Below are 23,268 nucleotides of genomic sequence, written 5' to 3'. Positions count from 1 at the left end.
AGAACAGGCCAATTTGCAGCAGGGATTCTTTATAAGAAAAGAATGACTGATGGCGTTAAAACGGGAGAAAGCGGAGACCGAGACGGCGAGACCAACCCATGTACCCAACCGCGCGAGGGAAATTTTGCGCGAGCGAGGGCAAATATGGCGGGAAACTTTGGCGCCATCTGTTCCCGCGCCGCCGCCTCCCTATTTAGCCCGCGCCACCGCCGCCGCCGCCTCCTCCTCCCCTCAACTCCAACTCCTCCCAGATTTCTCCCCTTCTCCCAGCGCCTTCACCGAGGAACCCTCTCGACCACCGCCATGGCTGCTTCGAACGGCGCCGCCGCCACCGACGCCGTCCAGGAGCCTCCCCAGAAGATCTCCAAGCTCGCGCCCCTGCTCAAGGTGAAGAAGCTCTCCGACAAGGCCGTCCTGCCGTCCCGCGGCTCCGCCCTCGCCGCCGGCTACGACCTCTCGAGGTACGCGCTCTGTTGCCGCCCGCTTTAATCGCCAAGAAGCCCTCGGGGCCGCGCGGATCTGTTGACGACGGTTTGTTTCTTCGGTTGGTGGCCAGCGCGGCGGAGATGGTGGTGCCGGCGCGGGGCAAGGCGCTGGTGCCGACGGACCTCAGCATCGCCATCCCGGAGGGCACCTACGCGCGCATCGGTGAGCGACCGTTCCCGTTCCCGTTCCCCCGTTCTTTTCTCTGTTCGGCTATTGGGGCCCCTCGGCTATTCGCCCCGCAGGTGTTTGACGAAATGCCTTTCCGGTCTGTTTGCCCTTTCGGCAGCGCCGAGGTCGGGGCTCGCGCTGAAGCACTCCATCGACGTGGGCGCCGGCGTGATCGACGCGGACTACCGCGGCCCCGTGGGGGTCATCCTCTTCAACCACTCGGACGCGGACTTCGCCGTGAAGCCCGGCGACCGGATCGCCCAGATGATCATCGAGGTGATCGCGACGCCGGAGGTCGCGGAGGTGGAGGACCTCGACGCCACCGTGCGCGGCGAGGGAGGGTTCGGGTCCACCGGCGTCTGAGCCGTGACGGTCTCTCCGCGCGAAGGAGGGACGGTAGTTCGTCAGTCCCCTTACTCTCTAGGTTAGGATGGCGATGCAAGTAGGCAGCCTTGGTGTGTCTTTTGTTGGCTGTAAGCTCTCTCTCGTGATGTTAAGGTGGCACTATCCTGCAACTGAACATGTCAAGAAGTTTAGGGTTGCGTCGGTAGCTGAATGCAGGAAATGCTAAGAACCTGTTTCTTCAGTGTCTTACTGTGCACCTAGTGTGTTGGGGTCGTTTCTGAATCTCTGCAGAATTGCATGCGTGTGGTTTTCCATTCTGAAACGATGAAATTAACTGGAAGTAGACTGCGTTTCTGCAGTCCGACCGCCTGCAGAGGAGCAGCACTGCCGGATCATGAGGCAACACACAACTACACAAGGGAGAGCTTTTTTGCCAATTACTACGTGCTGAACTCTGCATTCCGTTATCCTGAAAACATGAACATGGCCTTTTCTACGATCAACATGAACAAATTGCTACTGTGGCATTCACTCTGTTTTCGACCAACACAATTCTTATTCCGCAACCGAGTAGCTCGTCGCCCACACGATCTGATCAACACAACGGGGCTCCACTTTATGCACGTCGTTCTCCCACACGATCTCCCCGAACTGCTGCGCCATCCCCGCCGGTTCTTCTTGCTCCGGAAGACCTTGTTGAGATTCTCGAAGAAAGTAAGTTTGAACGTGGCAAACCTAAAAGGCAGAGACAACTGAGCCACAGGAGATGTGTGCTCCGGTCGTTTGAGGTGCTCGAAAGTAAAATGATCACCATTAAGCCGCTGCCATTAAGAGAAAAAAAGGAAATTAAAAACCATTGGGGTTCTTTTTTTTCCAAGAAAAGGAAAAGTTTATGACCTCTGCTACTGCATACAACTAATTTTTTTAAAGAATTTACATCTCACAAGCTGATAAAAAATAGAGAAAAGAGTACAGAGAATTACTTGAAGGGATCAAAAGCATAGTCAGAACCATTGAGGTTCTGCTGTCGTTTATTAGAAAAGGAAAAACTACAGGGATCATATGACAATTTACATGTGAAATTTGACCATAACCTCTACTTTCAAACCCAGCCGATCTGATGCTCTGGCTATGCGGAAAGGTAAGAGCTGCCTCAGACCGCATCGCCAGTTTGGGCTAGGGCGCCAGAGCATCATGAAGCTTCGCTGCGAGCTAGGCAGCTAGCCATGTGAACCATGACGAGGCCTCTCGCTGTGACTTGCTTCTAGTGGGTGCACTTCGTCATTAGCAGCCAGCAGCTCTGCAGCAGAAAGCACAAATAGATAGGACATGCTCAGAGACTCAGAGTGCACACTGGGTCAAATGCCACATGCCATGGCAGAACTAGCTCAGAACAGTGCTGCTGCAGAATGCAAGAGGATGGGAGCACCTGTGTACTGCAGTTGATCTTGGTATTGAACTATTGATCTCGAAACAAGCAACCCTCACCACGGTCGACCAGCATCTACGTTTTGACCAGGGAATCCCTTGAGATCTCCAAGTGGGTTTTCAGAGTTTTGAGCTATATATCATTGTTGTCCACCATATATGATTTGATTTTCATTTAAACAACTGTCGGGATCAAATGCACAAAAGTACCTAACAAGCACTTGCCTTCAAAAGGCTGGATGAGAAGAAAAAGAAAATGCAGATCTTTGTATTCCGATCAAAAGCATAGCAGAAGCTATAATTATTTGTTCCTGCTGGTTGTCCAACTGTTTGGGCTATGGAGAGCTAGTTTCAGCTTTACAAACTTGGAAGCCATTTCTTTTTTGGTAAGTTTTCAGAGGTCGCAAATGCTGGGTGGGATGGGCGCGTAACTCCTCTCATCCTCTCATCACTGCATGGCAGCAAAGGCCTAGGCTTTGACCAAGAAAGAGGCCGAGAGCTCAGGCCTCAAGCTCTGCTGCTGCCACGTGCCGCTGCCGAGCAGCAGCTTCAGCGTCGGCCGGATCGCCGGCCTCCACGCCACCGGCGTCGGTTCCGGCCCCGGAGCCGCCCGCGACCTCGCGGGCATGTGCCCGAGCCGCCGGGGTGCCGACGGCCGGGTGTAGCGACGCGTGGGCGTGTGGCTGGTTGCCAGGGCTTGTCAGCCGCCGGCCGGCCACCGCGTTCCTGATGGAACACGTCGGCGCCGGCAAAGCACGTCGTGTTCCTAGCTAGTTCCCGTAGTTGATGCCGCAGCCTAGTGTGCTGCTAGCTCCATCGTCTGCGTTTCGTTCTCTTGTTCGTGCGTACGTGTGTGTGTGTGTGTGATCTGTGCTCTGTGGTAGCTTTGGTTGTACGTGCTGTTGCATTTGTGTGGATGTGCTCTTTCAGTATGTAATCGTTCGTGTGCGATCGATCGAGTGGTTCTTTGTTTCAGCTCATGCCTAGCACATCTCTCTTCTTCGACCAAATCGCACAAAATATTTGAGCACCAATGAAACAACGCAGTAGTTGTGTCGCCTTTAATTTGCTCACCTCTGCTACTTGCTCTAGACCATGGGCAAGGCAAGCAATGGCGATGCGCTGATGCGCCGCCACGGCACCACTGCTACGTGCTTGAGATGTAACTTTCACCCAGGACGCACGCCATCCTCGTTGTGGCGAGTACTGTGTGTCAGAGAGATCGACCATCCAATGCAACCGGTAACGATACCCAAACAAATTAAAATTTAGACCACCAAATAATTTTTAGAAAAAAATCCATTTTTGGCCATCCAACTAACGCTTGAGTTTGATTTTGGCCATGCAATTTCAAAACCGGATACTCTTGACCATCCAAATATCAAAACCGTTCACATTTGGCCATCTGGTGGTTTTGCTGGGTCATTTTGATGATGTGGCCGACACATGCATGGCGGTGGAAGATTCAATGGCTCGCCTAAAAGGAAGTGGCGTGGTGATTTACCTGTGCTTTCTGTACTGCAAATGAAAATGTGAATCATTTTTTCTGCATGTCAACTGGAAAATTTTGCGTGGAGGTTGATTGCTCATGTTTTTACGTTTGCATGTCGATCCAACTCTTTTGAGCAGCTCTGGGTTTGGGTTTGCTTTTTTTTTTGGGAGCTTGGTTTGGTTTCAAACATATATAGCCGATGCCATCATGCCATGATGACTTGAGGACTGCTGGCTGATCCGCTGGGCGATATCTGCGTATTTGGGCTGGGTGGTAAGAGGTTATATATCACTATGCAGAACAGGCGGCAGGACATGCCTTTGGCGGCATGGCAGAAGCTTTGAAATTTGAAATTCCATGGCATTTCTTGCGCAGCTACTGCCCTTTGAAATTTGAAATTCCATGGCATGATAGACAAGGAAAAGCCCATTGGTTCCATTGCAGACTTGCAGTAGCAACATACCTGGAAGTTCATTACTGCAGTGTTTTATCTATAGTGTTCCCTTTGTCCAACATCTATACATCACTTTTGGGGGCTACTGCAATACAATACAATACAATACAATACAATACAATACAATACAATACAATACAATACAATACAATACAATACAATACAATACAATACAATACAATACAGATCACAGTTCTTCCTAGTCGTTTTCATTCTGAAGATTAGAAAAAGGGGCGAGACAGCTTGAAATAAACAAGTTAATTTCCAATGGCTAGCATAGGCAATATGCATCGTTAGCAACCGACCTACAAAGCACCAAATTTGGTTGCTGTCCAGGCTTGCTGAACCTGCATACAAAGCTCAAGTTTTGGAAAGTCTGCTGGGTGGTAACTCCATCGCTCTCCACGAAGGCCAAAGGCCCCGGCTTTGACCGAGCGCCCAAGCCTCAAGCTTCCAAAAATCGAAAAGGACAATTTCCCCCAGGGTCTTGTCTGTCCGTCTGTCCTTTTACCTGTCTACTATCTAGGCTGGAACTCCGATACAGACATTTCGTTCACAGAGAAAACGGCAGCAGCTGCTGCTGCACCTTGGCTGCCTGAACCTCCAGATACATTAGGCCTTTCGCCAGAGCTCGACGTCTCGCCGCGCACAAAGGCGAACGACGGCTTCGACGGCGCGACAAAGCTCGAGGCTTGGCTGTGGAGCATGACGAGGACGTCCAGCATGGTCGGCCGGTCCGCCGGGTTCTCTTGCACGCAGAGTAGGCCCAGGTGGATGCACTTGACCACCTCACTCTCTGGGGTGTCCAGCGCCGGATCCATGGTCTCCAGCGCCGTTCCCTTGGACCAGTGATCCCATACCTGGCATGCAACAACATCACAGGATCGATTTTATTTGGCAACCCATATTGTTGTTCCCATGATCTTGTTGTATTTCGTGAGAGGATCAGAGGAAGAGATTAATTAGGATGACTCACGTAGCTCAGCATCGTGTTCGATCCATAGTCTACCTCTGACGATGATTCAAAGCAGGCATCGGTGTTTCTCCTCCCGGTAACGATCTCCAGGACCAGGACTCCAAAGCTGTACACATCTAGCTTGACCGAAAGGTGCCCCATGACTGCGTATTCTGGTGCCATGTATCCCCTGCAAGACAAAACAATACTGCTGGGAAGGATGGTTGATGTAGGAAGTTCATGTATGTTCGTGATGATGGAGTTTTACTAACATTGTCCCGACGACTTGGCTTGTTAGGGTACTGGTCTTGTTGTCGCTGAAGAGCCTTGCCAGCCCAAAATCCGAGATCTTTGGGTTCATGCCGGCGTCCAGCAGGATGTTGCTGGCCTTGAGATCACGGTGCACAACCTTGACCTGCGAGTCCTCATGAAGGTACAACAGACCTCGTGCTGTTCCGTAGATTATACGGTACCTTGCCTCCCATCCTAACAATGGACGCTTCTCAGGTGCTGCAGAAACAAGCATGCTAACTGCCATGACCAATTAGTGTTGACAAATTATCCATGTTAGCTGTGTATCATTTTATACCGAAGAGGAAGGTGTCCAGGCTTCGATTGGGTAGGTACTCATAGACAAGCAGCTTCTCTTGTTCCTTCAAGCAGACGCCGTAAAGCTTCACGAGGTTGATGTGCCGAAGCTTGGCGACCAGCAGCAGCTCGTTTTTCAGCTGCTTCAGGCCTTGGGATGAAGCTTTATCCTGTCTCTTCACGGCGATCTGCCGCCCGTCGGGCAAGATCCCCTGAAAAGCAAAGTTCAGGTTTCAGTACAGTTTATGTTGGAGAAGATTGAATATCTTGCTTGGAAATTTAGCTACAGAGTTCTTATAAAATCTGAAAACATGAATGTTTGAAGTTGTCCGGCGTACTTTGTACACTGCACCAAAACCTCCATGCCCAAGCTTATTCTCTTCTGCAAAATTTGCCGTTGCCCTTCTCAAGGTTGTCAGGTCAAAGAGAAGTGACCCGGAATCTTCGTCTTCTTCGGCAACTACAAATACATGATTTGTTTTCATTATCACTGAATTAAGCTGGCTACTAGTCTTACTATTACTAATTGGAGGCTCCTTTTGAAGCCTCCATGTGAAGCCACCTAGGATCATAGGTGGACAGTCTAAAAATAGAGAAATCTTACAAATTCTCACAAAAAATCAGAAACATCCGGCCATCAATTCGGCAACTCTAATGATAATAGCCATTGGATCTGTTATTTTTTATTAAATTACCCACCTTTGCCATTATGAAAATAGACTAAAGTAACCCCTAAATATGTATCTAAATTACCCACCTCTACCATTATAAAGAACTAATCTAAAGTAACCCCCTAATTTTCATATAAATTACCCACTTATGCCATTATAAAATAATATCAAATAACCCCCTAAAATTTTATATATATTATCCAATAATAACATAATAAAAAGTTAAAATGAACCCCAAATCTAAATCAAAATTATGTTATTATAATAAAATCTTAAAGCGCATCAATATAAAATTCTAAATTATTCCTATCATTATTAATATATTATTTATGTATTATTTATATAAACATACTAACTATAATGTGTTTGTCACTATATATTCATGTATAAGAGAAGAGATAAGAATTCCAATTTTCATATTGTTCACATATCTCAAACAAAGTGTTCAATTAAACACATATCAAACATATATGAAGGTGTGATGTGAAGTGAGAAAAAATTATTAGTAACTAAACCTATCACATTTATTACAATTATATAATGATAAATATGTACCTTTGCAGTACTGGATTAGAATATTTAATTGGTTAAAGAGAGTATGAGAGATAATTATTAGATATCTCTAACTAACCTGTGCGGGAGCACGGGGTGATAGACTAGTAAATCTTAAAACGCATCAATATAAAATTCTAAATTACTATTCCTATCACTATTAATACATTATTTATGTTATTATTTATATAAACATATATACTAAGCATAAGATGTTTGCCACCATATATTCATGTACAAGAGAAGAGATAAGAATCCCAATTTTCATGTTGTTCACATAGCTCAAACAAAGTGTTCAATTAAACACATACCAAACATATATGGAGGTGTGATGCAAAATAAAAAAAATTGTTACTAACTAAACCTATCACATTTATTATAATTATTTAATGATAAATATGTATCTTTGCAGTACTAGATTAGAATATTTAATTAGTTAAAGAAAGCGTGAGATATATAATTATTAGATATCTCTAACTAGCCCGTGCAGGAGCACGAGGTGATAGACTAGTTTTTCAAATCCGGTTTGCTTTAATTCTCTTTCGAATGTTCTATGTAATCTATGTTGCTCAATGTAAGTAAAGAAGCTGGAGTTCTGACTACATAGCATCACCGTTGCACTTGAGATCAAAGAATGTGAAGAACATGCTTCCTTCGGACAGAACTACAGAAGAGCATTGCTCGAAAAAAAACCCCCACAGTAGAGCACAGTGGATTGATACAACTCACATTGCTTTACTTGAGCTTTTCTTCGGAGGAAGACGATCAACACAGATAAAAGGACGATAGCTAGGATGACGCCGAGGACGATGGCAGCTGCTGATGCTTCATTTCCTGCTCCCTTTGTCCTATTCGCTGCAGTTACAAGTGGATCAGACATGGTGCATTTGATTAAAACATAGACTTTCCGTAGTTGACGGTAAATTGACTTCTCCAAGCCGTTGAAAATTGTTCACAGATACTTCCAAGGCAGTTGTTGATCACAACGTGACTAAGTCATGAAAATCCATCGGCCAAAATGCTGCCACAGAAATTGCTCAGGAAATGAGATTATACTCAAATTCTCTCAATGGAGGACATGCTGTACCTTGGAAGCCAACGTTTGGATGAGACACCTGGCGGCACCGCCACCGCCGACGTCTGCTAACAGCGCCACTCCACTCCGATCCGTGAGTGGGGTACCCCCCCCCCCCCCCCCCCCCCCCCCCCCCGCGGGAGGTTTCAAACCTGGAGGACACATGGAGGGCGAGGATGTAGACGAAGCGGCGCCATCGCTTTCGTCGGTTGCGGAGAAGGGTCACCGACAGGAGGGCCCCGAGGGGATCGAGGACGGAGGGGTAGTAGAGGATTTTTTTTTTTTGGTTAGATTGGGCTCATCCCCGATTCCAAACCCCGATCCACTCCCCACTTCCACCAAGGTCGCTGCCATGGCGCTAGGGTTTCGAATCCTGAGGTTGATCTAAGCTTGCTAGTTTGGATCGAGAAGAAGCTGTGGGAGTCGAAATCATTCACCCCACAGAATTGCTTCCCGGTTGCAGCAGGAGATTGGTGAAGCGAGTAACCGTAGAAGTTCAGTTTCGCAGAGGATATTTTGGGCAAAGGTGAGAAGAAATCCTTCTTGCAAGCGCTCCAAGGTATGGCAGGAAGAGGGTGTGGGAGAGGGAAAGGTCCTCGAAGAACCAATCATGAGGAAGAGTGGGGTTGGAATCAGAGTGGACAGCAATTTATCTCAGAGTTACAGACCGAGAACTATGCCAGATTAGTTTTATAGTGATGAAACTCTCCTAACATCTCATAAAATTACATTCTTCTCTCTTTGCCATGTCAGCAAAAGTGATGATATTTAATATCATGAAATCCTCTATGAAATTCCCATTGAAACTGGTCTAACCACAGTCCACAGCTCCCTCCTCTCCTACAGTTCCCCCCAACAATTTGTACCCAAGCGCAATCCGAGAGGACAGGGTCCTAGACCGATGCAGTTTAATAAGGGAGGAAAACCTAGACCGATGCAGTTTAATAACTAGCTGTGGCATTTTTGAGAGCGTTGCCTCTCTTGCTGAACCTGAAAGTTTCAGGCACTGTAAACTCACTTGGGTCTTTTCTGGATAGTCAAGACTGGGTATCTTCCCTATTATTCTAAAAAGAAATTGCTCAGGAAACCCGGTAGCTAACTTACCGTCGTTCCGGACATTTTCTGAAAACCTGCTTGCAATAATATATATACCTATCTGATGTTCTGTAGGCGCCGGAGGAGGAGGAGGTGATGCAGCGAGGTTCAGCATCGGGATGCCGTCGTAGAAGTTGTGCACTTCGAACCTGAGGTAGCACCACACAGCGAAGATCCGCCCTCCAACGGTGCCGTTGAACACCGTCGGCATCTCGTCGATGAGCGCCTGGAGGCACTGCCGGCACGCCCCCGGTGACTGGTCCGGCGTGCACTGCACTAGCCCCATAATCCTGTGCACCACGGCCTTGTTCGTCGCCGGGAACCCCTGGTCAGAATTCATGACCCCGACGGCATACCTCGACGTTGTGTTGAACGCTGCCCATTCGGAAAGCTGGTCGATGAGACTCACGACAAGAGCGTTGAACCAACCGGTGTTGCTGGTGACGTTGGTGTTGCTGCTTCCCGTGTCCTGCACCTGCCTGTTGTCCGGGTTTGTCAGGAAGTCCCGGAAGGAGTAGCGGAGGGTGCAGCGGTCGTAGAAGACGGTCACGTCCTTGACCCCCTGGCAGCGGCCAAAAGCGACCTCCGGCGCAAGGGCGAGGCAGGATCCGCAGTCGGCGCCGTAGGTGTCGCCGCGGCAGATCCCGAGGCCCCACACCATGTCCGGGATCGCGCCGAGGACAGCAGTGGCGAAGCCCACAGCTGGGAACGACGAGTTGGAGGCGTTGGCGGCGAGGGATGCGAGGAGGTTTCCGGACGTTGGACTGGTAGGTGGTGTTGGCGGCGTAGTACGTGCCATTGTCTCACTTCCACGTCGAGAGCTGCGCCCCAGCGGCGCCGGCCGGCAGCAGCGAGCTCCAGGAAAGTGGAATTAATAGAACGACGGCAAGCACGTTCACGAGGCTCACCATCTTGCTGCACACCTGCTGTATGGGCGAATGCGTGCAGCTTGTAAAATTATGGAGGCCTCTGATGTACCCGTCTTATGCTAGCTGGTTATTTATATATAGTCGGAAACAAGTTAAGATTTAGTACTGTATTATCCAACAGCATTCTCTATTCGATGAGTGGTTCTGAATTTCTCTGCTACTAGCTCCTTGACCGACGATGTCTTGGTGGTCACTGGTGAAGCCACTAGCATCTTTGTTGCCGATCGCGATCAGCCGATCATGCTATGCCAAATGGACCGCCCGGCACGGCACGGCACACGACTAGCCACAGCACGATTAGGCACCGTACGATTAGACCACTACCGGACTCGGCTATTTTGTGCCACAGACACTCGGCAAAGGCCGGATAACACACGACAACATTTTTGCCGAGTGTAGCACTCGGCGAAGCGCACACGGCGTTTCATCTCCCGGCGAAGCCGGCTTTGCCGAGTGCCTTTTCTCGGGCACTCGGCAAACCTTTGCCGTGTGCCAAGCCGCACTCGGCAAAAAAAGTGGAAACGGGACGGGCGAACGGCACGAACAGGACGGGCGAACGGGACGGACGAACGGGACGGTGGACGGTGACTTTGCCGAGTGCCAGACGCGTGGCACTCGGCAAAGATTCAAACTTTGCCCAGTGCCGACCTGGAAGCACTCGGCAAAGTTCCACCCTTCGCCGAGTGCTGCCAGGTCGGCACTCGGCGAAGTTTGAATCTTTGCCGAGTGCCACCTGGCACTCGGCAAAGCTGCAGACTTCGCCGAGTGTCAAGATAATTGCACTCGGCAAAACCTTTTTCCAGAAAATAAAAAAATGGTTGCTTTGCCGAGTGTCAGGGTAATAACACTCGGCAAAGCTTTCTGTTTTTTTATTTTTTCTGTTTATTATGTAATAACCACATCGATTACAAATAAAGCATATATACATTCCAGACATTTAATATAGCATATATACGGCACATCCATCACAAATATAGCATAATAGCACAAATATCTCACGATACATAGTACGAATATCACAAATAGCACAAGTCCAATATCGATGCCATAAGTGTAACGTTCAACAAGCACAAGTCCATCAAATTAAACAAGCACAAGTCTGTAGAACAAATACCATAAACTACTCTAAATCAGCTCGGTGGCCACTGTGACGCCGCCGGTGCCGGTAAATGCTCGCTCCGGAGGCTCATTTGACCCCCCAATCGATTGATTCTGCAAAAAGAAATTGAACTAGGATTATATATAGAGAAAAATTGTAATAGTTCATGTCCCTCTTGATAGTATGACATTCCTAAACTCAATTTTAAAAGATAAAATATTCATTTGCCATTTTTCAACTTTCATATCCTTGACTTAAATCATCTATATATCAGCTGTTATACCTTCTAATCATTCTTATTAAACACATTAGTCCCACAAGCATGTGTCATTAATCAACCAACCACTAAGTGGGTCTAGATGTTCTATATGGGAGGCCAAAGACACAATCTATATATAGCCAAGCTACAGCCTCTGACTACCGAACTCACAGGAGTAAATATGTATGCGCAAGCAAGTAAATAGATTCATACTCACAGGAGTGCCTGTAACACCAGGTGGAGGAAAGATAGAAGGAAAACCTATCTGTGGCAGCGGTGGTGGAGGCCAGGTGTAGCGAAAATGGCCTCTCATGTCATATTTCAATATAATGTTTTGGCGATTGATGACACACACAACACTTGGACTAATATAATTATTAAGATGACCATTCTCAGGCTTTTAGGTTCAAGTGATGACAAAGAGAAGATAGGCGTAGCTAGGCCCAAAGGGCCGCCTCTACGGTGGTTTTGCGCTCATCGGTGCATTGGACCCAGAGGCTGAGGCTAGGGTTTTGCGCCGGATGATCCGACGATGCCTGAAGACAACTCGTCGGTGCAATGACTTGAAATGAAGACAGACCCAGAGGCACTGGTTAAACCGATGATAAAGAAAAAGTGAGCGTCGGTGCAGTTGTCCAGAGACTCCATTTTTCGGGGAGTTCTGAACTTGCACTCACCGGTTAAACCGACGTTTAATTCAAGAGCGTCGGTCGATTGATCAAGTAGCCGTTGGAAGCAGTAATGGCTAGTTGCTGGGAAAATACACTCACCGGTTAAACCGGTGATGACAAAAACTGGAGCGTCGGTTCAACCGGCGTTAAGGGATTTCGTCAGCCTTTTCCCAACGGCTAGTTTGGGGTGTGTGGGCTATATATATGCCACCCCACGGCTCATTTGAGAGTGCTGGAGACAAAGGAAGTATACAAGAGACAAAGATCATCTCCAACCACCTTAGAACTTCTTTGTACATCATATAGGCTTAAGCACACTTGTGAGAGTGCTTAGTGCTTGTAATAGGGATTAGTTCTTGCGAGAGCTCCCTTGAGAGAAGTCTTGCTGTGGCAAGCAATCCTTGTGATCCATCGTGTGACCCTCCGACTTGGTGTGGAGTGGCAACGATACTTTGTGTGGGGGAAGAGGAGACCCCCTCCTTGGTGGAGAAGCTCCGTAGTGGATTTCGGCCGGGTGACCGAGAGAGACCGTGGCAGTGCACGAGACTCGGTGTCTTGTGGGCACTTGCCTTTGCTTGCCGGCATCGCCTTGGTGGCGTAGTGCAAGACGGTGATTGGAAGAGCCTCGGTGTCCCGTGGACGTAGGCGTTTGTGCCGAACCACGTTACATGACCGTGTCTACTCAGGAGTTTGCATCCCTCTTGCACTTACCTCTTTACTTACCATATTACATTTCCGCATTTACTTTATCTTGTGTGCCTTTACTTTGCTAGTTAGTTTGTTTAGGATTGGCTATAGGTTGCAAGTATTTTGGGGTAAGTAGAGAGTAGCAAAGACAAACCTTAGTCATAACTAGTATGTATAGGACGTGTTAGATTTATCTTATGCAAGTAGTGTGAGCCCTAGGTTAAAAAGCGATTAGCGACCCTATTCACCCCTCCCCCTCTAGGGTCGGACACCCCGGTGATCCTTACACCAGGGCACCACTGGCGGCGGTCGATAGTTGATCGACGCGCCAAGACCTTTGAGGTAGGAGAACATGGTCTGCATCTGTTGTTGTGCGGCCTGTCGCTCAGCAAGAAGCGCCTGCTCCATCCTCTGCCACTCCTGTATCTGCTCTTCCTGCCACCTGCGCTCTTGCTCCTGCCTTAGTGTCTGCTCCTCCTACAGCCTCACCTCGATCTCCTCCCGCCTCTTCGTCTCTTCGTCCATCCGGGCCTATAAGATTTCACCCAAATGTTACAATGCAAACAAAAGATAACTAAAAGCAACGAACGACAAATGGAGCAGAAATAACCTGAATTGCATGCACGTTGGCCACTGAAGTCTCAGGCCGTGGGCGTATTGGCGGGGTCGAGGCGGTGGTCCTTGCCCGAAGCTGGGAGAGAGTCGGTGTACTAGTCGTGTCGACAAGGCTGTTGGCGATCCAGTAACGGCCGTGCTTCTTCCCTCCTCCTGCCCTCATGATGGCTTCTCCAGAAAGGGGCTGGGTGGCCGGATCCCATGTGTCCCCATGGAGCGCCTTTCCCATCTCCGTGTACTCAGTGATGCGCGTGTGGACGCTCGGGGAGATGTCGCCGAAACTTGTCTCGGATGGGAGTTGATTATGGTAACTATCCGTATCTACGCATCCTCGGTCTGTCCAAATAACGTGGACAATTCGAAAGAGATACAATTATAGATATGCAAAGATCCGCATATCTCAATCGTATCTCTTCCAAACGGGAGACACCTAACTGGGTTGCGGTTGCATAATCTACGAACATTATCAATAACGGGGGCGGTTGTATTGCTTACCGAGGGTCGGCGGTGTAGTCGTGGCCGGCGGGGAGTGGACTCGCGGTTCCGGCTTTTCGCTGAACACGTCACGGGCGGCACCGGGGCACGGGCGCACCAGGGCGGAATCGACGGTCGGCGGCGGCCGGAACATGCTCCGGGAGCCGCACAGCCGCATCGGGGGTGCGAACCGGGCACCGGGAAACGGGGGCGGGGTCGTGGCCCGGGAGCCGGGGGCGAGGTCGGGGGCCGGGAGCCGGGACGCCGGCGGTGGCTCCGGGGCGAGGCCGGGGGCTGGGAGCCGCTACCGATCGCGGTCACGCTGGGGACCGGGGGCGCGGCAAGCTCCGGCCGGGTGGGGGCGACCTCCGGCTGCGCGCGCCGGGGCGGGGACGGGCAGCTCCGGCCAGGAGCGGTGTGGCAGAACCGCCAGAATTAATCCGGTTTAAGTGCGCTAACCATCACTATTACTGCTAAAATGGTTAACACGCATTTCAAACGGAGAAATTTGACAGTCTGTCGGGTAAAATCCCGATAAAACCACTGAATTTCGGATCAAAACAACATACCTCACTCGAAGGTGAGCCCAGAGATTACAATAACCAAAATTTTACAATATAAACTTCAATAGTAAATGTTACTATAAACTGAGTTTGTGAATTTAAATAGGATACCTCAGAAGTTTGAAAGTAGATAAGTTCTTCAGAGTTTATAAACAGCGGAAAAGAAAATGATATCTAGCGACGATATATGACATCATGATGAAGCCCGTACATTATGTCAATCTCACCAAGCATTCCAAGAGTTACCTAAAAATAAGGTTAAAAGCAAGACTGAGTATACTAATACTCAGCAAGACTGACCCGACAAAGGGTATATAACATCCCTTTAACTAGACATGCAAGGTTTGTGAAGGCTCTAGAGTTTCTTTTGCTGAAAAGCAACAAAGAGTAGGTCCTTAATTTCAAATTTTAGCTTTCAGATTCTAGTTTCATTAACCATTCTAGGTTTGCACCTATCTATTCAAGCATGGTAGAGAAATTATTTTCATCCAACAAGATTGAGTATCATCTTTGTTCCACTTCTTACTCTATGTGACAAAGAGATTAAGCAGTCTCAATATCCGTGAGAGGCGGAACAGTTCGAACTGAATTTTAATCCTTGCAAGATAAACCTAACACACACGCTTGGAGCACTGTGGAGTCACTCCAAAGCAACCGTTTGCCTTTCAATCCGGTTCGTGGATCAGGACCACTCTCCCCGTCTATAGGGCACCAACCTCGTCCCTCATAGTCGTAGTTGTAGCGCTACATTGTTTACTAGGGCACCAACCTCGTCCCACATCCATTTTATTCATCCTATCCCTAAGAGAGAGTGGGAGGTATGTTCACTTGCCGGGCCAATTGGTTACTAGGCTTGCCGCGTACCATATTTACGGCATGTGGGTAGTACTTTCAAACGCTTAATCAACACTACCACACACTGCAGCCTTAACTAGTTTATCAACACATACGGATTTCAATATGAAGCCTGTAACCAAATCCGTCCATGATCCATATAGTGATTACAGAAAATAAACAATCAATTCCTACAAGCTCGCGAGTGACAGGCAATCACTCGACTTTTACCGGTCCTATTAGCATATTATCTAGTCGAACTCTATTTCTAGTATTCAAACAATAGGTACCTAAGATTATGCATCTAAAGTTTTCATTCATTTCCAATAACTTAAATGCACAAGTAAATAAGTTGTATAATTTAAAATAATAGAATTATGCACCGGGGCTTGCCTTTAGTGGTGTCTATAGAGTCAATAAGCTTTAGCTCTTCCGAACCGAAGTTTGGGACTTCAGTTAGTTCTGCAATGTTGGTTGGACTTCATGTAGTTCACTTTCGAATTCCGGGTTCACGTTCAGGTCTTCGTCTTCCGTAACATTGATTTGGGCTTCGAAAATATCCCCGTCTGGTTCCTGGAATAGTTTGTACGTTCCGTCGACTAGCGATATCGTTTCTATATGCAATGCAGTACTCGAAATTAGTGAAGTGCTTAAGTATAGCTTTCCTTCACTAAAAAAATTGAAAACCCAATAAAGTAAACATTTAATATTAAACTTAAAAGTTTTACTTTAGTGGGCAAATATTTATAGAGTAAAAGGGAACACAAGGAATTCCATGAAATAATGTGAAAAAGGGGGTTTTGTTTTAAAGAAAATAAACCACATAAAGGTTTTTAAATAAATCTTTTAAGATATAAGCAAAACATTGAGAATTTTTTTTAAAAGCATGAGTTAAAGTCTACTAATGGTTTTGGAATTTTTTTATAAAGTTTGACATGTTTCAAAGAACACATGGTTCAAAACTCATTTAAAACACGGCTATAGAACAAAAGTTATAAATAAAAAGAGCCATATTCTAACCCTATTTTTAGAATTAACTACACAAGGAAACATTTCAAAATCATCACACCAGATGATAGATCTATTTAAAAGATACACAACAAAATTAATTTGACATTTTTTTATTTTTCTAAGATCTTTCAAAGTTCACAACATAAAATAAAGAAAAGATTTTAAACTTTTGCAGAAACGACCTTAAGAAGATTTGAAACCTTGCAATGTGGTCCTTGGCCGTGGTCAGAGGGGGAGAGGGAGTTGACCGGCCGATTTCCGGCGATGGGGTCGTTGGCGGTGAGGGCCGAGGGGCCAGTGAGCATGAGGGGCTCATGGCGCACTGGTAGGTGGCTTGGATCGGGATTGGGGTGGGTTGTAGTGGCGGCACGACGAGAGTAGGCAGGTCAGTGGCGACCTGAGCAGCGGCGGCGGCGCTCCGGCGAGGCAAGGAGAGAAAGGCCGGGTTGGGAAGTTTCTCTGGGGCAAGGGCAAGAGAGATGGGGTGCCAAATTGGACAGGGCTAGGGTGGAGAAGCAGCTCCGCGTGCGGGCCGGCGAGCGGCGGTGCACATGGTGGAGGACGGCGGTGGATGATGTCGGGAAGGGACTCGGCCGGGCTCTTTATAGGCTGTCGGAGAGGGATAAGTGAAGGGGAGGACACAGGACGAGCTTCGCCGAGCTGTGGGTGAGTTCCAGTGGCGGGGCTGGCCGTCTAGTGGCGGACCGGCGGCGTGGCGCGACACGGGTGGTGTGGCGTGCGCCGAAGAGGCCAGCAGGGGTGGGGGAGTGGCGGCGGGGAGGGCACTTCGACGCGTGGAGGCGGTGCTTCGAGGCGGCACATCCATCCTGGGGCGGGGAGACCGGCGGTGACCAACGACAGCGGGAATCAGCGGTGGGGACGGCACCCCTGTTCGGCCAGAGGCAGGAGGAAGAAGAAAGAAAGCAGGGCTGGTTTTGTAATTTTCCAAAATTCCAGGGGTTAAACAATAAAATAAAATTCCCCATTGATCTAAGGCTCAAATTAAAAAGTCTTCAACATGAAAGTTGTGTAGTTTTTCAAGATCTACGACTTTTATGTTGTGCAAATTTTCACTAGATCAAAGGATTTGAAAATATTTTGAAACACGTCAAATCTTTTAAAAAGCAAAAGAACACAACTTAAGTTTTGAAATTGCAAGGGTATCCTTAAGCATAAAAACATCTTTTTATGAGGGTAAAAGTGAAAAACAAAATATGCATTTTAACCCCTCATAAAATTTGAAATTTTGCCTTTTGTAAAACTATTTTGTAAAAAGGACTTTGCATTTTTCCAAAATAACAAAAAGACCATTACTCTGGTTTAAATTTTTAAATCAACACAAAAATTATATTTTTAACCCCTAAAACCTGAATTGTCACAGACGGGGGTGCGGCCGAGGGAGCTCCGGCCGGGGGTGGGGGCGCGGCCGATGGAGGTCCGGCCTGGGGTAGGGGCGGGGGTGCGGCCGAGGGAGCGTGTGTGCGTGAGTGCGTGTGTGTGTGAGTGCGTGTGTTGTGTCTGTGTGGCGCCGGCTGCCAAAGTTCTTGAGGCGCGGCTTTGCCGAGTGCCCAGATCTGGAGCACTCGGCAAACACAGGCTTTGCCGAGTCTCGGCAAAGCCTGTGTTTGGGCACTCGGCAAAGCCTGTGTTTGCCGAGTGCTCCAGATCTGGGCACTCGGCAAAGCCTGTGTTTTCCGAGTGTCCAATTCTGGCACTCAGCAACCACAGTATTTTCTTTAATTCAATTCCTTTCAATTCAAAATTTGTTTTCACATATTTCTTTGAATATAATTCAACAAATCATTACAAAATTTATATTTCGTGCAGAAATTCTTATTTGATGCTTCAACAAAAAATAATATTATTTCAATCACTATTAGGCCTATTTAAATTTATATGGACTAATTCTCTACATTTGACAAACAAATTTAAAAAATACGAAACCAATTCGAAAATAACCAAATTTTAACATGAACCAGTTTATAATGTCTATTGCATATAGAAATTTTTTGACATTCTTTAGAGGAAAAATTGCATTATTTCATGCGCTATATGTTCAAATTCGAATTACATCAATTGCAATGTAGTACAAAAAATATTTAATATTATCAAATGGGCTAAAAAAATAATGAAAATTTACCATAAACCAATCCATCATGACAATTGCCTACACAAAAAGTTTTGAAGTCATATCTCAATTTGATGGTTCGTTGGACTAAAAAACTTAACTGACTCATTCACATGTCTCTAGAACTTCTTCGGCATTCCTCATCCTGTAATCAACGTATGGGATAACTTTTGCGAAATCTTCTCAATTTTTTTCCACAGCCTCGACTTGTGATATCATGCTTTCACTACAAATTTCATAATTTTTAGACTTCGTTTGAGTTTTATAGAATTTAAAATCTATTCAGCCACAAATTCGTTACTATGTTCCTGAATAAGATGTTCAATTTTTTCTTTAGATTCTTGGACAAAGCCTCAAAATTGACTCAATAACATGAATATAATTTTTCCATTAATTATCCACAAACCGCACAACATTTTGCAGTTCAAATTTGAATTATCCACAAAAAATCCTATTAATGAAATAAATTATCTAAATATAGTCAACATAAATGATAATTTGCCGAATTTAAATATGATGTCCTTCACATAGTATAAAAAGGGTGGAAAAAGTTTGGAGGTTGTTGGAGAAATTTTTTTGGCTTTGTTTGCCGAGTGCCAAAGCAGGCACTCAGCAAAGTTTCCTTAATGCCGAGTGCCAGGGCAAATACACTCAACATTAAAAGAATTTTGCCGAGTGCCCCTATCTGGCACTCGGCAAAGAAGTGTTTGCCGAGTATCCTATATCTGGCACTTGGCAAACAATAACGGTAAACGATCGTGTGTAAGGGTGGACGTTGTAGCGAAAATGGCCTCTCATGCCATATTTCAATATAATGTTTTGGCGATTGATGACACACACAACACTTGGACTAATATGATTGTTAAGATGACCATTCTCAGGCTTTTAGGTTCAAGTGATGACAAAGAGAAGATAGGCGTAGCTAGGCCCAAAGGGCCGCCCCTACGGGGGTTCCGGTGGTAGTCGGAAGAACCGACGCCATAATACCTTGGTGCAGAAGGGAATCGAAGCCAAGTCAGCCTATAGGCACCGGTTGAACCGACGGTCCAAAATAGGGCATCGGTGCATTGGGCGTCCTATGTACCAGAGACGATGTCAAGCGCCCAGGAGAAGTTTCTTCAGCACCGGTTCAACCGACGGTGCATCGGAGCATACCGTCGGTGCATTGGCCGTCCTTTGTACCAGAGACGATGTCAAGTGCCCAGAAGAAGTTTCTTCAGCACCGGTTCAACCGACGGTGCATCGGTGCATACCACCAGTGTAATGACGTCAGCGTCCAGGAGAAGATTCTTTCAGCACCAGTTGAACCGGTGAGGCATCGGTGCATTGCATCGGTTCAACCGGTGGCCTCTGCGTCAGCTGTCAGGACTTCAACGGCTACTTCATGTTGTGAGTGACCGGATGAACCGACACTACCCCACCAAGAGACATCGGTTCTTCCGGTGGTACGCAGTTTTTCAGCTGACCGTTGGAGCAACGGCTATAAGACTTGGTGGCCTATATATACGCTTCACCCCGTCCATTTGATGTGTGCTGGAGTTGCTGAACATCCCAAACACACCCAAGAACATCTCCAACCACCATAGAGCTTCATTGTACATCATATAGGCTTAAGCACACTTGTGAGAGTGCTTAGTGCTTGTTTAGGCTTAGTTCTTGAGAGAACTAGCTTGAGAGAAAGCCTTGCTGCGGCAAGCACCTTGTGTACTCGTCGTGTGACCCTCCGACTTGGTGTGGAGTGGCAACGACACTTTGTGCGGGGAAGGAGGCCCCTACTTGGTGTTAAAGCTCCAAGATAGTGAAGACGGTGCCGTGGTGACGCTTCGAGATAGACGGTGGCGGTGACCTCGTCTTTGTGACTTGGCGTCACTTAGCCTTTGCTTGTCGGGAGCCTTGGAGGCGTGGCAAGACGGTGATCAAGCGAAGAGACTCGACATCACACTTGTTCTTTGTGAGCAAGTGGCCGTGGACGTAGGGAGGGACTTTGGTGTCCTAACCGAACCACGTTAAATCGTGTGTCTTGGTGTCTTCACGGGAGTTTGCATATCCTCTCCCTTACCGCTTTACTTACCGCATTACGTTTCCGCATTTACTCTTTCTTGCTTACCTTTACTTTCCTAGTTAGTTTGATTAGGATTGGCTATAGGTGGCAAGTCTTTTGGGGTAAGTAGAGGGTAGCATAGATAAACTTTAGTCATAACTAGCATGTGTAGGACGTGTTAGGTTTATCTTATGCAATTAGATTGAGCCCTAGGATAGAAAAGCGATTAGCGACCCTATTCACCCCCTCCCCCTCTAGGGTCGGACACCCCGGTGATCCTTACAGACGTTCGTGGCAACAGGGAATGGTCATGGCAATGGGGGTGTGCGGTGCATGTGATAGTGTTTGCCGAGTGTCCACTGTGAGGCACTCGGCAAAGATTGGTTTGCCGAGTGCCCCCTAGTCGGCACTCGGCAAACAATAACGGCCGTGAAGGTAACGGGCGTGTGTGGGGGTGTGGGGGGCACGTGACGCTGTTTGCCGAATGCCAACTTGCCGGCTCTCAGCAAACAGTTATTTTGCCGAGTGCTATGTGTTTGCCGAGTGCCGGCTCTCGGCAAACAGTTATTTCGCCGAGTGCTATGTGTTTGCCGAGTGCTATGTGTTTGCCGAGTGCTTTTTGGTTCGCACTCGGCAAACAGTCCCTTTGCCGAGTGCCCGAGATACGGCTCTCGGCAAAGCGTCTGGCACTCGGCATACGTCGGGTTTCCGGTAGTGGACGCACGATGGTCTAGTCGTCGTGCCGTGCCGTGCCGTTGCCGTTGCTATGCCGGCTTGTCGACCCACACACAACACTATACACGCGTCGCCGTGCCGTGCAGGCACGATGGGCATGGTTGACCCGGCGTGCTCGTGCCGACCCAAGCCCGATGCACGGCAGCAGCGGCGGCTGCGAGTAGCGTGGGACCGTGGGAGGAGGAGCGCGTGCCGGCGAGGGAGGAGGAGCGAGCGCCGGTCAGCCATGCTCAAGTGCTCACCTGTCGCCCACCAGTCCCCACCGCGCCAACGCCGGCCGCGCGACCTGGCCGCCTTCTTGCTCCGCGCGTCCCAGTAGCAGGCCGCCGCGCGTCCGGCCGCCGTCCTCCATCGTGGCCTACTGCCGGCCCCCGCCCCACGCATGAACGCGCCGCCTGCTGCCTGCCCTCGTCCCGCGCGCCTCCTTCCACCGGCGCGTAGGGGAAGTGACGGGGAGAGTGGAGAGCCGGGCCCGGGGGAGAGAGAAAGATAAGAGGGAGAGAGAGAGAGTGTGAGTGGGGGTGGGGGGGGATGGAGTGGGCTGAGTTTTGTTAAACGGGCCGAATAGTGTGAGCCCATTAGTCGTGGACAGGAATAGATTATGCCTAGTACGACAGAGCAAAGAGGAAGCAGTGCTGTTGTGTACTCCCTCCGTTCCAAATTATAAGTCATTCCAAGAAGCTTGGAGAGTCAAATCATCTCAAAGTTTGACCACAATTATAGAGAGAAATATAAAAATTTATGACATCAAATAAGTGCACTATAAAAATATAGCTAACAAAGAATCTAATGATACTTAATTGGTATTGTCATATAAATTTAGTCAAATTTGTAAAACTTTGACTATCCAAGATTCTTAAAATGACTTATAATTTAGAACGGAGGGAGTAGAAAAGATGAGTAGCGAGCGCATATATTTTTTTTTTTGCTTCGGTGAGCGTCGCCTGGGCTTTTGTTTTTTATTTGGCTCCGGTGCGTGGGAGCGACTATGCATCACTTGAGGTGATGGTTTCACAACCTGTCACCTGAAGGGTCCATGCTGTAATTATATCGCGGAACATTGATTTGGGCCGGCCTATTAGATGTTTGACTGCTGTGTTGCGTCTGATCGCCATCTAATTCAAGCACACATGCACGCAGAAAAGTATATGATGTTGACGTCCACCACATGCACATAAATTCAGAAATAAAAAAAACTATATATAGAGCATCTATATTAAATTTGGGTTGCACTATTATCTTTTTCATGACAAGATCTTCAAAACAAGACCACACTTGTCTATATTTGCACAATATTTTTAAAAACTATTTTCTTTAATACTAAATAATTAATTTTAGATATCGAGAATAAATATTTTAACATCACGAACAAATATTTATTTTTGCGAACAAAAAAATAAACATAACGAATAAATCATAATGTACAACGAACAAAATATTAAACATCATGAACATTTGATTGTACAGGATAAGTAATGAAAAATGAATGTTGCGACATTGCCGAACAATTTAATCTACAAAGCGAACAAATAATTGAACATCCGAACAAATTAGTTACAAACAGACAAATAATTTTACATGAATAATATGAACAATAAACACATATGCTTGGGAAAGAAATGATTCTTATAAGTGTATAGACAAGTGCTAACACATGCCCCTTTTTCACTCCTACCTATATCAATCGCATAAGTGTATAAAAATATAAATTATTAAATGACTCTACATGACAAGCGCACAACTTAAATAAGTTCTATACATCATTACCATGTTAGTTAAACAAATCAGGAAAAAAAATGATACTTCTTCATTGCGAATAAATAGTTCATATGAAAATAAAATACGGATGATACAAACTATAAAAATGAAATAGATAAAAATAATGATAAGAATAAAAAATGAAAATAAGTAAA

At 47.0% G+C, this 23,268-nt stretch overlaps 2 protein-coding genes across 3 annotated transcripts; one reads left to right on the top strand and one right to left on the bottom strand.

Moving 5' to 3' along the window:
- The first annotated feature begins 100 nt into the window (after positions 1-100).
- Positions 101-1,313, top strand: LOC120648388 (deoxyuridine 5'-triphosphate nucleotidohydrolase-like). Its single transcript, XM_039925150.1, has 3 exons — positions 101-461; positions 557-648; positions 773-1,313. The coding sequence occupies exons 1-3, from the start codon at positions 145-147 to the stop codon at positions 1,015-1,017; spliced, it is 654 nt and encodes a 217-aa protein (XP_039781084.1). The 5' UTR covers positions 101-144; the 3' UTR covers positions 1,018-1,313.
- A 3,161-nt stretch (positions 1,314-4,474) lies between these two features.
- Positions 4,475-10,273, bottom strand: LOC120648384 (putative receptor-like protein kinase At4g00960). 2 transcript variants are annotated; one of them, XM_039925147.1, is made up of 8 exons: positions 9,719-10,273; positions 9,367-9,613; positions 7,869-7,994; positions 6,255-6,376; positions 5,918-6,128; positions 5,601-5,838; positions 5,350-5,518; positions 4,475-5,233 (listed from the first exon to the last, which is right to left on the bottom strand). In XM_039925147.1, the coding sequence occupies exons 1-8, from the start codon at positions 10,106-10,108 to the stop codon at positions 4,892-4,894; spliced, it is 1,845 nt and encodes a 614-aa protein (XP_039781081.1). In that variant the 5' UTR covers positions 10,109-10,273; the 3' UTR covers positions 4,475-4,891. The 2 variants fall into 2 exon arrangements, with proteins under 2 accessions (XP_039781081.1, XP_039781080.1); XM_039925146.1 differs by having other exon boundaries at positions 9,367-10,273.
- Between the last annotated feature and the right edge of the window lie 12,995 nt (positions 10,274-23,268).

The sequence above is a fragment of the Panicum virgatum genome, chromosome 9K, assembly GCF_016808335.1.
Source record: "Panicum virgatum strain AP13 chromosome 9K, P.virgatum_v5, whole genome shotgun sequence".
Lineage (NCBI taxonomy): Eukaryota > Viridiplantae > Streptophyta > Magnoliopsida > Poales > Poaceae > Panicum > Panicum virgatum.
The sequence above is the reverse complement of the archived record's forward strand: the minus strand, read 5'-3'. Positions and strand labels throughout refer to the sequence as shown.